This window comes from Blennius ocellaris (assembly GCF_963422515.1).
Source record: "Blennius ocellaris genome assembly, chromosome: 15".
In the NCBI taxonomy this organism is placed as follows: domain Eukaryota; kingdom Metazoa; phylum Chordata; class Actinopteri; order Blenniiformes; family Blenniidae; genus Blennius; species Blennius ocellaris.
In genome coordinates this window covers 14,207,203-14,223,773 of record NC_137664.1, presented here as the reverse complement: position 1 = coordinate 14,223,773, position 16,571 = coordinate 14,207,203, and the positions used below count along the sequence as shown (strand labels likewise).

The window sequence follows — 16,571 nt, the reverse complement described above, 5'->3', positions numbered from 1 at the left end:
TGCTGCTGTTTTTCCACTACAAGCTGCATTAGATTTTATTGTCTGTGGGTGTTCTGTTATTTTTTTATTTCGTTTTTTGTTTTTTTTGCTGAATTGACCATTTTCCTGGACGGTGGTCAGTTTCAACAACTTGCTTTCACACTTCAGCAGATGTGCTCGCCTGTCAGTGCCAACACAACGATTCCTTGTGGGGGGAAAAGCACAAATTAGCCCAAGTGTGAAAATCCTAATGTGTGAAGAGTTTGATGTTTTTAAGTAGACCAGGTTTTTCTTCTGTGCATCACAAGAAAAATAATGCCTCTTTTGATCACTTACATCGGCAAGATAAAATGCCTTTTTTTTAATAATTTTTTTTACTTATGACCCTCTCTTTTTTGACTCCTCAACAGATTCGTCAGGCCATGTGACCTCCTCACCTCTGGGCTCGCCCACCTCCCACCGGGGAATGCACCCGTCCCTGCTCAGCCCGACGTCCATGGGTCCCTCCGGGTCCCTGCACTCGCCAATCAGCACGCTGAGTTCACCCATGAACGGCCTGGCCTCACCTTTTTCTGTCATCAGCTCGCCCATGGGGCCCCACTCTATGAACTCACCAGGCATGGGCTACGGCCCCAGCGTCAGCCCCCAGGTGAGGCACTTACAGACCCACACGGAACGTTTCCATGCTGCAAACAAGCATTCCAAAGTCATCCTTGGCTGCTTGTGCTTGAACCAAACTTTACTCATAGTCTCACCATGTAGCATGTCTTCAAAATATCATTGTCTTCGAAAGTCCCCACAACTGTAGAAGAACGAAAACACAATCGTACGCAGGTCTACAGCACACAGATGTTTGCAGCTGGATACACATGTTGACACAGGAGAGGTTATTCAGGTTTCATGTCTTCAAGGTTACTCACTCGCGCTGTGTAGACCAGGAAAAATGACCAGGTTTGCAGCGAAATGCACTCATATTTCAAGACCACAACCATTATATGCGTATGCACAAACAGACATGCACATTTATAATACATGAAGCAGTAATATGTCCAGACCTGGGACTCTGGTGGCACTTCTGCCGGGTTTATAAATGTCACCTCATTCATCAAGTTGGACTACGAGCGTTGTATGTGTAATACAGATAGTGTGCATTAAAGTGCAAATTTTAAACGTGATGACGACCAGAATGGCGTGTTCCTCTGGTATGGTATGTTCTGATATCTAAAGGCTCAGTTGTACGAATTTCAGCAAGTTAGTTTTTCGTGCATAGTGAAATATTTTTGTTAGTTAAGTCACTCACTGAATATGTTAAACAGCCATGTCTCCTTTCACTACACAAAAGGTTTAGCATTTTTGGGTTGTTGTTTTTTTTAAGGCAAATGCGCGGCTCTATATTGTAACAAAAATCACAAGACTTTATTGTAGTTTTTCAGACACTAGTGCATGAACCGGCAAAATGATGCAGAATTCAGTAAATATAAACAAAAGCTGTCCTGTGATATACTTTTGTAAAAGCTCAGAATGATAATACACAAGTAGCATTCAGTTCAGCATCGGTCACATTTTTAAGAGAACTCAGAGCCCAGGCCAAGCGGACTGTATTTAACAGGGGGGGAAATCGGTGAACTCTACATAACATGCTCAGTTACAAGAAAACCTAAATTAATCAAAAAATTACATTATGGACAAAAATGCCCCCTAAAACCCACTACAGAATATTTTTGAGAGTGAGCATCTATTCTTTTGTGTTCTGTCATATGAAATCATTTTTTAAATATTACTTTTAAAATTTCGAAAATCGCAAAGAATCACTACAATAAAATTTTTTGTGTAGATTAATCAACCATAAAAGACAAATATAAACTTTAAGCCATCCTTTCTCAAAGTCCTTACCTGGTAAGATCCCACCTTGTTCATTCTTTTGATCTTGTTGCTAACCAACAAGAATAATAATTTACTTCTCTCCAAGACAACACACAAGCAATTACCCAAGAAAAACAGCCTCTTGACCTGATTCACCATATGCACAAGTTGAGGTTGTCTTTTTTTTTTTTTTTTGGGATTTGTGCAAACTGAAAAGTTTTGGAAAGAGATGGAAATCACATCTCGAAAAGCGCTGAAGAGGAAGCTCAGGTACATAATCGGTTAATAACCGAATTATTAAATAGATTTTATTCTTATAGGTCATTATGCTGTGAGTTTATCGTGGGAAACTTTGGCGTGACGGGCGATCGAAACGCCAACTTTGGGAATACAATCCAATTTTACTGACTGAGGTCGCGATACAAGCTTAAACCCTGACTCTTAATACATTCAGGAACCCTAAATCTGTGTGTGTGTGTGTGTGTGTGTGTGTGTGTGTGTGTGTGTGTGTGTGTGTGTGTGTGTGTGTGTGTGTGTGCGTGCGTGCGTGCGTGCGTGCGTGCGTGCGTGCGTGCGTGCGTGCGTGCGTGCGTGCGTGCGTGCGTGCGTGCGTGCGTGCGTGCGTGCGTGCGTGCGTGCGATCACAGGGAAACACAAGCTGCCCAGTAAAAGCAACTAGTTTTGTATCATGTCTTACAGACTGCACTCACATGCTTCAGAAGTGCAAATTACAGTCACTTACACTCTCAAACACACACATGCTCGCTCACACACACACTGGTATAATTTTCCTAAGCCAGGCCCCAGCAGACAGAGGCCCTGCTCTGACCCCGGTGGCACACTTAATCAAGGCCTATTCAGCCGGGATTCCACAGCACTTCAGCTCTGTCACTCTTCCCGCTTTATCCCAGGCATATTTGTCACTCTCTCCAACCATATCTCTCTTCCTTCTCCCTCACTTCAGTCGTCTGCTTTCTCCAGCTGTCCTCTTTTCTCTCTTTTTTCTTTTTTTTTCTTGTTTTTAACGCCTTGTCTCAGTCATATCATCTTCATTCTCCCTCTTTCTCTCTCCCTCTCTTTCTCCCTGTCGTTTTTGTTCCATCAATAAGCCTCGCTTTCTCTGGCACACACACACACACACACACACACACACACACACACACACACACACACACACACACACACACACACACACACACACACACACACACACACGCACACACACACAATTAAGACATCAAAGCTCGCAGTGGCCCAGTTTTCCGTCTGGAGCCATATCTAAAATTGAAATTGTTTTCCCCCCTCTTCAAAACTCAGTTGGTGCCCTTTTTTTGTGTTTGTTGATAATTGTGTTAAAGTACGTCGGCGGTAGGATGCCGCTTGGGATGGGCTCCCCTCGCCATTGTTGAGCTTATCTGCGCCTTCCTAACGAAAAGTGTCCCAAAAGCAATGGAGTTAAGAGTGGATTAAGGGCACTTTGAGAAAGCGGCCAGAATCTTTTATTGCTCGAAAGCCCCCCCCTAACTCATCCCCCCACCCATCCTCATCTGTCTGATTCTCCTGCACTTTATAAATCCTGCACTTTTATCCCTGCTGCCGTTTCTGTCCCGCAATGCCGCACTTCCTGCGCAGGTTGGATGTTTCATCATTGGAGCTTTGTGGATGATGCAGCTCGGTCTGCCTCCTTTGATTCCCTCACAGGAGTTTTAGTGATTTTATGACATGGTAAATGTGCAAATTTATCATGGATGTCATACAAAGTGTTATGTGCAGGCATGTTTTCTCTTGCTTCTTTGTTCATCCCAAATGCCTCCTGGCCATTCCTTCCTTCTTGAGTAGCTGTATGAATTGCAGGTAGCATCTGTTTCTGTTGGCAGTGACAGTTTTAATATTGTGTGTCCGGTAATTACAGCATGTGTTGAGCTTGTGATTTGTGTTATGAAAGGTTTTCAGTGTGTGATACAGGATTATTTCAAATATGTACAAACAGGTGATGTTAGAAATGCGATGTCTGCGTTTTAGATGTATGAAAATGAGCAATTTCTCATCAGATATACCGTTTTTTTCGCAAGCTATTTCTGCATGAGCTGTTTGGACTCAGCGGTTGCATCACCTTATGCAGTAAACTCCTGCAGACTTTTTCTACTACTGTTACAGCACTTATTGAGATCTTACAATTATTTGTACTGTACAGGTTTCAATGCAGGGAGTGAAAGTGAAGAGACACAGACATTTGATGTGTCATTGTCATAATGTTAAAACTAGTTGCATTTTATGACATTTTTCAGATTGATCAAATTACATCAATGGTGATTTAATACATAATTGATTTAATATGATCCCGATCTTCGCCATAGCTAATGATTAAGTTTGTGTATAAAAGGAAACAATTGAAGCAAGTAAAGGATGTGAGTACTGTTTCCATCTCTGCATGTTCTTCTCTGTGTGTGGGTTTTTGGCTCCATCACCCCACGGCCTGAACTTGGTTAAAGCAGCATAAAAGAGGATTCAATGGATGCATTCAGTTTTTTTTTTTTTGGGGGGGGGGTATTTTTGTTTACATTGTCTTAACTTTTCTGGAATTGGAGTTGTAAGATCATGAATAGGTGCCACAAACCCTGCATTCAGTGTCTATATAGTATGTCTGTGTTTACCCAGCATCTTGTAATTGGGGGTGAAATAAAGAAGAGTCCGAGCCGTGACCTGGTTCTGGTTAACTGCTCCCGAAGAAGGGAAAGAAAAGAAAGGGCAAGTCAGCCGATTGTTAAGAGCAAGTGGCGCATGCCGCCTGACTCAAATCACGTCTCATCAGAGGAGCCGCGCCTCACAACCACAGGGAAGTGCCACCATCTTTAACCTCTGAGTCGCACTTTCACATCTCACCCAACCCCCCTGTTTGTGAAGACTGTCGCCATGATCTGGGAAATTACAGATGAACTTGCCTCAAGGGATTAATAAAATGGTCTCCATTTAGCTGAAGTAACTTGTTTTGCAACTGCAATGTGATGCCAACTCATTCCTTTAAAGAAATGATAGTACAACTTTCTTCTAGTTCTTTTAACTTTGACCAAATTAGAGTTTTCCTTCATTCTCACAAGGCGTCATTGTAAATTCCTCCGACATGAATTCGAATGTGTTTTGGTTTGTTCCGTCATCCAAGAAAACGGCCTGTGTCTTCCGGATGTGAACTAATGTGTACCAACTTTTAAGCATTTTTCTGCCAAACACCTAATCAGGATCTGAATATTCACGAGATAAAACCTTTTTTTGGTTGTTTTTGTTTTTGTTACATTTCTGTAATTCATGATGTATGAATGTAGCACTATGTGCGTGTGAATGCCACTGACAGTGCTTGGAGACTGCTGAAGCAGGGAAAATGTACCTTTTCCCACTCAGATGTTGTATTTCTTTGCAATTTTAGGTCCAGTGTGTTCATCCAATATGTCAAAATGAATAAATAATTGTCGAATCACACAAGTGAGGTTTTCTGGGTGGGAAAAGACGTCAAGGACTCAAGTTGACCCATTTTTAATGGTGATCAAAAATCAAAGTTGCCAATTGACCCCCACACCCCAGAGGGTTAAAAAAAAAAGTCCATTCACTATTTTTCAGTTTAAGCAGACAAAATTCCTAAAAAGAAATAGTATATTAAGTATTTCTAAATATATATATTTAGAAACTTGGCGCTATTTAGTAGAAAATTCTGTGTTCACCTTTTAAAATAGTTAAACTGCTTCCCTCGCCACCAGACTTTGCTAGCTTGAAAGAAATCAGCTGAAAACATTTGTAATGCACAGAGACATGTGCTCAAGGTCATAATGCAGGCTGAGACCACTCTGCCTTCAACCTGCTTATTTTCTGCTTATAAATGAAAAACAGTGGTGCTCCAACCATCTTGTGCATCAAAGCTGTAGATGACAGCGCGATGAAAGCTGGGGACACCATGAACAAAAGTCCCATTCTTAAGGGGAATCTTGCGTCCTGCAACAGCCAAACCACATGTAAAGCAAGAGACAGTCCTTTATCGTCCGCCAATTCTTACATCTCGAACAACAGTACTTCCCCTTCAGCTCCGTCCCAAACATCCCAGACACGCTGACATACTGCGGCTTTGATTCGTCTTTTTCTTAAATAAGAAACTTTCTTCATCTGTCAGGTCCGATCATTGCGTGCCAATTATCTGCCCCATTTGTTCCACAAGATCACAAAAGCTTGGGAGCTCCACACTGTCGGCAGACGCCAAACGCATACCTTGTCTGCCCTTTCGCGTTTTTTTTTCTTTTTTTTACCACTGCAGGACTCGCCGTCTCGCGTGTTTTTTCCGGAGTCACAGTGCCACAGCCGTGCTCATCAGCGGTCATGTCTGCAGGGCTTGAACTCGGGGACGACACAGACCATCCTCTCTATCACAGGCGCCACCGCTCGCCCGGGCAGCTGGAAGAGATTACACGCAAGAAGGACTGGAACACATTTTACACTTCCAATGACAATGGCGAGAGTTGTCTTGGTTCTGTTTTCTTTCTTCTTTTTGTTTTTTAAGTTTGGGGTTCTTTATCGTTGAACCACTGTAGACTTCCATTTTTTCGGCTGAGACTTGTACTGTCCTGAACCTCCCCCCTCCTAAACTAACAATAGGCCTCCAGTGTCTCTTAGTAAAAAAGCAGATAAAACATAAAGCTCGAGTGTTTCTGGACACACACATACATAAAGAACACCAATGTAAAAAAAAAAAAGTGTAAATGTTTTACAAGAAATGGAACATGGGCTTGATAACTAATAAATGAGCGGCAGCGGTGATGTCATGTGCCACTTTGGAGGACGTTGTGTTCAGACGAGGGTTGCTAGGACACTGAAGCACAACACACTCGAGAGAAAGAAAGTAAGGGAGCGCGAGAGTGGTCCTCAGCCCCCTTTCCTGTGTCGGAGTAATGAAGGTCTGTTTCGCCGCTCTGGTCTTTGATGGACCTGTGCTGTAGCCACTCTGCATGACATCATGGTTACACGGCGGTACAAAAGAGCTGTGTGTTGGGTCCCGCAGGAACTGTTAAGGCTCTCTAATGTCAATCAACCCTCAAATGGATTGAGGAAAGGATTTTATTTTTTTCCGCTGAAGCTGTCTCCAGGTAGCAATTAGACAAAGTTTTAGAGAACCCCAGCACCCATCAGTTTTTTGGGTCAGAAAGAAGTGTAACTAATGTGCAGATTTAATCCAGTTGTGCTTCACTTGCGGTTTATCAGACACAGAAACTCGGTTTTGTATGAGGAGATTTCTGCTATACTTCAACAGGCCCTGTATTTTACGTACTAGTAAAAATCGCTTCACATATTATAACTACTGGTTTTGGAGCTAGATTTCCTTTCCTTCTTTCAAAAGCTGTTATGGATCTAAAAAGCATTTGATTGAGAAAATGCTTTTGCTTAGGAACAGCCTTCAGCATACCCCCCACCCGTTTTTTTTTTTTAACTCGTTTTTCATATCTGAAAGTGCTTAAACCTCTATCCCATTCTTGTTAATCTGGTATCTTTGGAATGCATTATGGGAGTTTTGTGTGCACAATAAGTATAACTGATTTAGTTTGGTGGCCAATGGTAACTTGTTTATGTCCTACTTTTGTGAATGCATTAGGATGCCGCATTATTCTTTTTGGATATGAAGATTTGCATCACTCTGCTTTCCTCTTCTAATAAACCATCTAACTGTCGGTTCAATCCAAACACCAGAGATCAAACTGCTCTCGAACCTAAAACATGAAAGATTGAAATCAGCCAAACAATATCCGTTGATGAACAACAAGTTGACAAAAGCTAAAGACAATTACACCAACTCTCGTATGACGGCAACGTCACCCCATCAAAGCTTTAAACTGCATCTTCAATTACTCTTTCCATTTATTTTGACCTTAAAAGATACTAGGGACTGATAAATCCATGAGTTGGAAAGATGGAATTAATCGCATTTGCAATTGCTTGCGAGTATAAACACAATGAGGCTTTTAAAGCCGACTAGTCCATGATGACTGAGTGCAATGATGTAATGACCCCTACAGCCTCTCGAGCCTCATTAAGAGGCTTTGTAGAAAGCGCTGGTTTCAAGACAGCTAAAGCTTCGGAAATCACAAGTTTTGCATTGTACATCATTGGAAAATAAATAACAATTATTGATTCACTTCAAGCCTAAAACGTTTCAAAAAAAAATTCAGCCCTTTTCCCCACGTCTTCAATCATCTACTTTTCGATTAAGCCGTGGAGAAATTATTTTACATGAATCTTCACATGGACTTCATGGTGGACTGCTTTAATTTTGATAATCAGTCAGTACAACCGCTTGTCTGTTATGTTTACATTAATCGAAAATATGAATAAATCCTTGATATGATAACCCATATTCTTTTAATGTTTTCATTACATACATTATAGAGTTGAGACCAGGGGTGTCCAAACTCGGTCCTGGAGGGCCGGTGTCCTGCAGGCTTTAGTTCTCTCCCTGCTTCAGCACATATTAATCTAATGATGATGTCATCACCAAGGTTGTGAAAAAGCCCAAATACGAGCCCTTCATTGGAATCAGGTGTGCTGCAACTGGGAGAGAGCTAAAACATGCAGGACACCGGCCCTCCAGGACCGGGTTTGGACACTTCTGGTCTAGACAGACATTGATGTCAGGTGGGAAGCTCAGCTGTTTGGTGGAGGCGTACAACCAGACAGTGAATAGTTTCTCAGGGTTTGTATTGTGTCCGCCCTTATTTTCTCAGACACACTGCAGGCAATCGTTTGAGAACTGACACGCCAGTATGTTGTGTGATGAGACTGGGGGCCTGTGTGTGTGTGTGTGTGTGTGTGTGTGTGTGTGTGTGTGTGTGTGTGTGTGTGTGTGTGTGTGTGTGTGTGTGTGTGTGTGTGTGTGTGTGTGTGTGTGTGTGTGTGTGTGTGTGTGTGTGTGTGTGTGTGTGTGTGTGTGTGTGTGCGTGCGTGCGTGGGCGTGTGTGTGCGTGTGCGTGCGTGTGTGTGTGTGTGTGTGTGTTTGCGCGCGCATTCTGACTTCTGTGGGGGGGCCACACAGGAGATGAGCCATTCAGAGGGTGGCAGCTATACGGGACGGGATCACCGGCTTCAGGTTTAGGTTTCATAGAACAGCCTGCAGATGCAGGCTCTAGACGTCGTGGCTTGAATGCCTTAGGGGCACACATTTATTTTAAAGCTGGAGATAATCCCTTTAGGGTTTTAATTGCATCTGCTGGTGTGATCTTACAGCAACACAACACAGTTTGTGGACACACATGCACACTGTGGCATGTCTGTGAAGTGTGACGACACTTCTGTGTAATTAAACCTTTTGTTGCTGCTCACACACCTGTAAAACGTGCAGTTTCTATAGAAATTGTGACGGTGAGTTTTGCACAGTTTCTCTAAATCACTTTTGAAGAATGAAAGCTCTTTCTACAAGTTTGCATTACAAAAACCAAAGAATGCATTTAATGTCATTTATTTGTAGTTTATTATTTATCGTCAAATACGCAAACGGGTTTAGACCATGCCAAACTACCATCACCACCAATGCCGCGCACACACACACCTTTGAATCAATTACTCTTCACCTTTGTCATGAAGCAACCTGTTTACTTAAAATAGCTGTGAACCCTGTGGCAGTGTGATGTACTACTACCCGAGTGAAGACTCCAGCCTGTTAAAAGCCGTGTGACTTGTGGGTGGATTTATCATCCTATTATCTCCTGGAAGGTGGACAATGAAAATACAACTGAGTGCCTTGCTGGATGTAATTAATCATAACGCCGCTAAATTCAGTGGTGGCTCGACACCGAAAGACCATTTGAATCACCGCAGGATTATGTGCCATTTGACAAAAGAACTACCGCTCAGTTAATTTGCATGTAGCGCACACAAGAGGACACTTCGAGAGTGGTGACGTATTACTTGGTGATAAAGGAGGGAATTAGTCACTGGATTGGCTCCTGTCTTGACATTGGAAATACTTCTTGATCCATCTCTAAGTGATATGGAAGACAATGGACAATCCTAACAAAGGAATGCTGAAGGACATCGTCAGTAGACAGTAGAAAAACGGTTTCATGCTCTCTGCATTGGATAAAGAATTTTTTTTTTATCACACATGAGACAATGGAAATGACTGGTCAGTTAAAATAGTTTAGGACACTAATGGACAATGGAATTATTTTTCAGTTTGTCTATGGGTGACAGCAAAATGGCATATATACATATATCAATGCTTGATTTTACAATGTCAGTCTTGAACTTCTGAACCTTTTATCCTGAACGTCAAAACGGAAGCAAAATGTGGACAAGCAAATAAAAACGAGAGCATAGATTTTAGAGGGAGTTTTTTGTTTGTGTGTGTTATTCAAGTCAAACATGTGGTTCTTGTGTACAAATGGTTTGGCCATTAAAAATCTATCAAGCGTATAAAATTGTGTGTAAACAGTCCATCATTATGATCTTTATTTATCATTGGCCATGCAAAGATTTGTCAGACAAAGTTGCTAAACTTTTAATCACTACTGAAAAATGCATCTGCAAATCGTCAACTGTCAATTTGTAATTTTCTTCTCAGATTTATTTTTTTATTCGATTTTGAAAATTTAGGTCTGATAAAACCGTAGTTAGATTCATCCTGCAATATCTTGTTTTATGCTAAAAAAAAAAAAACAAATGATCCAGAAAGAAATATAGTATATATATTTTTGTGGAATAATGGACTTTGCAATGACAAGAGTGGCTTTTCTTCCAGTATGCGTTATGTCCTGTCATTTCTTTTGAAATATTTGGATTTAAAAAATAATAATTAGGGTAGAAAAAGTTAAAATGCAATACTTAAAGCTCCCATGTAACATATAAGACAGTTGCAGGCTCATGTACAGGGACCATAACGCTGACGTTAATAACATGCTTTCAATGATGCTCTTCATGTTGATGTTTCAATGTGAAGCTACTTAAAAAGCTGCCATCTCTGGTTCTGCAAAGGTTTCTTCCTGCTCGAGGGAGTTTTTCTTTTCCGCAGTCGCATACGCTTGCTCATGTGGATTTGGTGGGTTTCTCTAATAAAAAAAATAAAAAAATTCAAATGAAGTTGAATTGAAAAAGGACATTAACCAAATTTGATTCATAAATCGTGGGGCTCTTTGTGATCTTAGCAGTCTCACTCTTGATAATTGAGAGTTAATCAGCCCTGCTATACTGTGATTTATTTGATATGTTTTCTCACATTTCCCGGAGAAGTAGCTATAACAGGGAGGGGGAGGGAGCGAGGTAGAGAGAAGTAACACACCCTCTGCGATGGAAATGATTCAGCAGTAGAGATGCTGCACTATCCAGAAGGAGGATGAATATCACCCATCATGCTAATACTTGATTCTGGTTTCTTTACATTTTTTGCATTTAGACAACACCGCAACTTCTTTGTTTCAAGGGCAGTGTTTATTCAGTACTGTGTGCCAACACACAATTCCCAAGAGTAATATACTGCTCCTCGGTCATTTTGGTGTTAAAATTATTAACCAAAGTGAAACATGAACAGCTTTTGGAGTCAAATTGTGAAAATATTCCTGTTTTGGACATGATTATTAATGTGTAATATGGCTAAGAGGATGGCATCATTGTATAGAGAGGTACAAAGGAATCAGGCTGATGTTTGTAGATGGTTGAAATGAGAGGGAGAGTGATTTGTAAGGCTTATTGTGTCAGTTGTCGGCAGCTCAGTGCCCACAGGAGCAGTGTTGCTCCTTGTAAAAACATCCCATATGCCCACTCACACTCACTCAAAGCCAAAAGGACACACGCAGACAAAACAGCCAAACACACAAACACCAAATCCATAAACACATGTAGGCATAAGCAATGAAAACACACAAATGCGTGCGTGCCGGCGACCGACCCAACTGAACACACACACACACACACACACACACACACACACACACACACACGCTCCCCTGGATGCCAAAAACACTTAGATAAACACATGGCTGGGTGCTGCCTCACCGAGGTGAGACAACAGCTGAAAGTTGCTGTGCGTACTCCCGCTTCACTGCTGCAAGGCTTGCTGCTTTCATGCCACTGATCGTCCTAATATCTTTTTTCCCCCCACCTCCATGACAAAAGTTTCTGTCAAAACCCACACACATGCACGCACGTGCGCGCGCACAAGTGCCGGCAGTGCCTGCGATGATTCATTTTATCTGTTGTGGCACAGCATGGGGTGAGTGTCGGAAACCTCCGAGCTGTCGAGAATAATGTCTGCTTCCACTAAATTCTATCCACTGGGAGAAAAGCATAGAGTATTTTATTAGAGCTGAGTGACAATAATCTTGGAGTACTTTTGCTTTACGGGACACTTAAAGAGGATTTACAAGTTGTTATTAATAGGGGATAAATAATTATAAATTCACCTAATAGGCCATTTAAACACACAAGTTAAGAGCACTTAGCAAACGATGGTGTTTGTGGGCAGGTTGTTGCTCTAATACATTGTTCTACTGTCGTTACCTACTAAGCTTTTGATTTAGCGCCTATCAATGTTTAAAAGACAGATTGAGGAAATTATTTTAACAAGCTATCATGAAAAAAAGAGTCTTTATTCCAGCTAAATCAGTGTTACAATTTACAACCTGTGACAAACTACATTTACCCCTCTACTTGTAGCCTGTAATTATTCTACTTTCTTGGCAAGAAAAAAATAAAATAGTGCGACTATCGTTGTCTGAAATAATCCACTTATTCTATTGCCTGTCCCACACCTCAAGGCCTGGGCAACTCTGAAGCTCAACCCCATATGACTGACATTTGGAGCTCATGTCGACTCACACTTGCATGAACATTTACAAATACACAGCTCTAAAGGGGGCCTCAGCAAGCAAACATGTGTCCTGTTTTAAGGGAAACCCAAACGTGTTTTCACTTGTGAGGATTGGCTGTGAATGTGAAGGAAGACAGCAGAGGAATAGCATGTTATGAGGGTCTTCAGCTGCTCATGTATAACTGGCAACTGACTGCACAGGGCACTTGTACCCACATGCCATGCACCCTGTTGTCATGTGACCCCAACAATGTGTAATTTGAAGACCAAAAGAATAGGACCTGACGATTTAGGATCATTTCAATTATTTCTTCCTGCTTTATTTTGTCGTCGTTAAAAAAAAAAAATGGATACACACTTCATTGATTTCTTGAGTTTTAAATGGAAAGATGATAGTGGCCATGTTGCTCGTGCTGTAATGGATCCAATCCATCTTTCCCTCCCGCAGCCCGATCCTGAACGTGACTCACACAATTTACAGTTGCACGACAAACCTATTTCCAGACGACCCTTAGGTCCACAAATAACTACGATAATCTACTCTTCGCTTCAAATACATGCCTGCACCCATGTTACCATTGATTTGTGCAGCCTTGACTCTACTGTTTGCACCAACAGGTGTGTCTCGACCTGAAATTCAAATTAATCTAGTGGCTTTTCTCACTTGGAAAATCCCCCGAAGGCTCCAGAAGTGCAGGATCCATTAACACACCTCCTCCATGTGAAACATGATCCACTATCTCAGTCGATTCATGTCCAGATAACTGTGGCACACACACACACACACACACACACACACACACACACACACACACACACACACACACACACACACACACACACACACACACACACACACACACACACACACACACACACACACACACACACACGCACACAGCTGAGCGAGGAGAAGAAAGTTGTCACTCATTCCTCTCACACTTTGTGGGGACCAGCGAGATAAGTTTGCTTTTAGAAGGAAGTGATTGTCACTGGGTGTCAGAGGTGAAAGGGGACTCGGGGGTTATCGTGAGGTCACATCAGGACTTGATCCCTGTCCTCACCTCTTGAGGGGGTCGCCGTTCGGGGCTCGTCTAATGTCAGTGAGAGATTATCATCCCGTCCACCAGCGTTTCCTTTGCTTTCGAGCTTTTGTCGTGCAGTGCCTTGAAGCAAAAGTAAACTGAACTCATTAATATCAATCCTTCAGCCACTCGGTCAGTGGGGGAATGGGATCTGCAACACTGGATTGTTGGATTGTATTATACAGCATTCAGTTCTTGATCGTGTTGTGCTTCTGAATAATGGTGAAGCCTTATGAGGGAGGACTCTTTATATATATATATATTAAAAATACTGTGAAGATAACTTTTTCCTTCCTAAAATAAGGTGCCCTTGAACTGGAAAGCAACTGAAGCTCCACATGAGGGTTGTGCATTGAGGAGTGCTGTGTGAGGATTTGATGTCTCCTTTTGAAGTGTCTTTATGAGCAAACTCTGTGCTCTGACTTTCTGAATCGAGCTAAGCTCGTCTTAAGGAGAGGCCTCCTCTGTCTCAGCTCTGCTTTCGTTTTTGTCCTCCCATCACTCCAGGGACCGCTCCTCTCTTTGTCTTCCACTGCCATGTGTAGTCGTAGCATACTAATAGTTTCGAGGACCTGCTTTGCTGCATTCATTCAGTATTCTTTTAATAATATGAATGAAATGGGACCAGATCAAAACAAAACAAAACAGAACATCTTGGAGATGCTGGATCACAGCACTGATATTCTGAAGTTTTTGAGGCAATATACTTCTCTTTACTATTTGCAAACAATGAGGCCATTTTTTTTTGCGGGGGGGGGGGGGGGGGGGGGGGGGATGGGGGCACTTTAGAGAAAAAAACTGAGTGAGACACATCTCAAGCTTTGCCGCATCTAGAGTTTCAGCCACATTAATTATCACGTGACACACATTAAAAATAGACAGTGAAAAGCTATACCAGTAATATTGATTAACTGATACCAGTTGCTGCAGTTCTAATGTGTATCTAAACAAATAGTTGACCAAGGAAATGTATCGGTTGCATGTATGTGTGCATGGAAAGAGCAGAAGACACCTGTGTGCAAGAATGGAAAAACTACTCGATGAAACCCACTTTTTCAAATGTGGTAAAACAGTTTGATTACCATGCTTTGATAGAATAATCAAATGCTTTGATAGAATAATCAATAACAATGTTCAGTATCAACCATAGCTCAGATACATGATCACTATAGAATATGAAAAAATTGGTAGAATATAACACTCCAATGATTTTACAGTCCTTGGAAGTAGATTAAGAGAAATATGTGATTTCTGTATATATATTTGAAGAGTGTTAAAGCAACCACTCGGTACAAGGAGGCCTAATTTGTTCAATAAATGAATGCTTTACAGTGTGTCATATCCAGCCATGTACTGTACTAGGCTTACTTTAGTAATTCTTATGATCCGGAGATGATTTGTGTGATAATCCACCAACCCTCTGATCGGTGCAACCCCGTTTTGCTGGATTGTTTTTGTCGCTTGGAGGAATGCATGTATTGCTTCTCCTCGAGCAAGTTCAAAACGAAATACTTTATACAAAGTTATTTTGGAATCTAAATTATAAATTTACAACACATTGAATAATATGACAAAAACCAAGCATGGCAGCCAGAAGCCTATGAATTTTCACAATGTATTACAACGTATGCTTCATATTTATAGCAGACCGTCATTAATGACTTTAATAATGTGTCGGGAAGCTAAAAAAAAGTATTAACATAGATCTTTTTTTTTTTAAAGGCAAGTTTGAAAGATGACACTCGCAATTCTGAAACAACTATACACACACTTAATGTCGCAGGTGTGGCACAGGCTGACGTATTTTATTTTAATGTAAAAATGTTGTCTTTTGTACTTTTACTCAAATCCAAGCGTACAACTCCTCCTGCGGTGGCTTGACTGAGCAATATTATCAAAGTGCCACTATAGTGTAGAGCATTTTGTGGTTGAGTGTATCTCATATTCGCTGGACACCAAACTGAAAGTCTGATGCTTTATTTGCTCACTGCTTATTCCTCCGGTATTGTTATTGAAAGCATCTCTGTGTAGCCACCTATATACGAGTCTGGCATCAAGGGTTTCAAAACGGTTTTCAGAGCTTTTAACCCATCGTGTTTAGCCTGGTGTTTAAATATTCCAGCCGCATGCTGAAGCCAGCAGGTGGCACAGAACATATAATCACATATATCAGTTCTGTGCAGAATCTGACACCCACAAGCAGACAGAGACCCCCACTGTACTGGATGTACCAGTTGAATGTCCTCCATAACATGTTACGTAACACCTGCAGCACGCAAAGCTGCGCTCTCCAACCGAGGCGTTGTTGTACCTCGTACCACAAGGAATCTCATGTTCTACATTACGGAGTCCTTGATGCTAAATGCTCCTCATTTGTTTCTGTACCTTTCGCCTGTTAAAGTTTGTTTTCCTACCCTTGGACAGCATGCAGATAGAAAAGATCTCCAGTGGGATTTCCCAAGGCACTACTGCTGCACACACTGCAGGCATACCCCCCCTGTGAAGGGTCACATGTATGTGTTGTGAAGGGAGGGTGTATGTTTTCTATTTCCAGAACCAGTCCTGAGCCATTTTAATCCCCCTCTCGCCTTGTCTCCCATCGCCATGGACAGCAGAAAAAAAAAAAGCCCCCCCGCCCATCCCACATCCACCCCTCCAAGCTGTACCCACCCAACTTCGGGGAGCAATGTTTCTGAGATTGAGTTGCAGATTGACTGAAAATAGATAGTGAGAAGAAGAATCTCCACTGCAAGGCGGACAGAGGAGTTTTATAGAGACGATATCGGCCGAGGAGACGGCTCTTTTGGGGCTGTGCC

At 41.8% G+C, this 16,571-nt stretch overlaps 1 protein-coding gene across 1 annotated transcript in view; it reads left to right on the top strand.

Annotated features, from left to right (window-relative positions):
• Positions 1 to 16,571, top strand: part of rxraa (retinoid X receptor, alpha a) — a 123,556-nt gene that overhangs the window by 73,288 nt on the left and 33,697 nt on the right. The window contains exon 3 of the mRNA XM_080510132.1: positions 390 to 628. Coding sequence (XP_080366258.1) covers positions 390 to 628 — 239 coding nt within the window. The remainder of the gene's footprint in view (positions 1 to 389; positions 629 to 16,571) is intronic.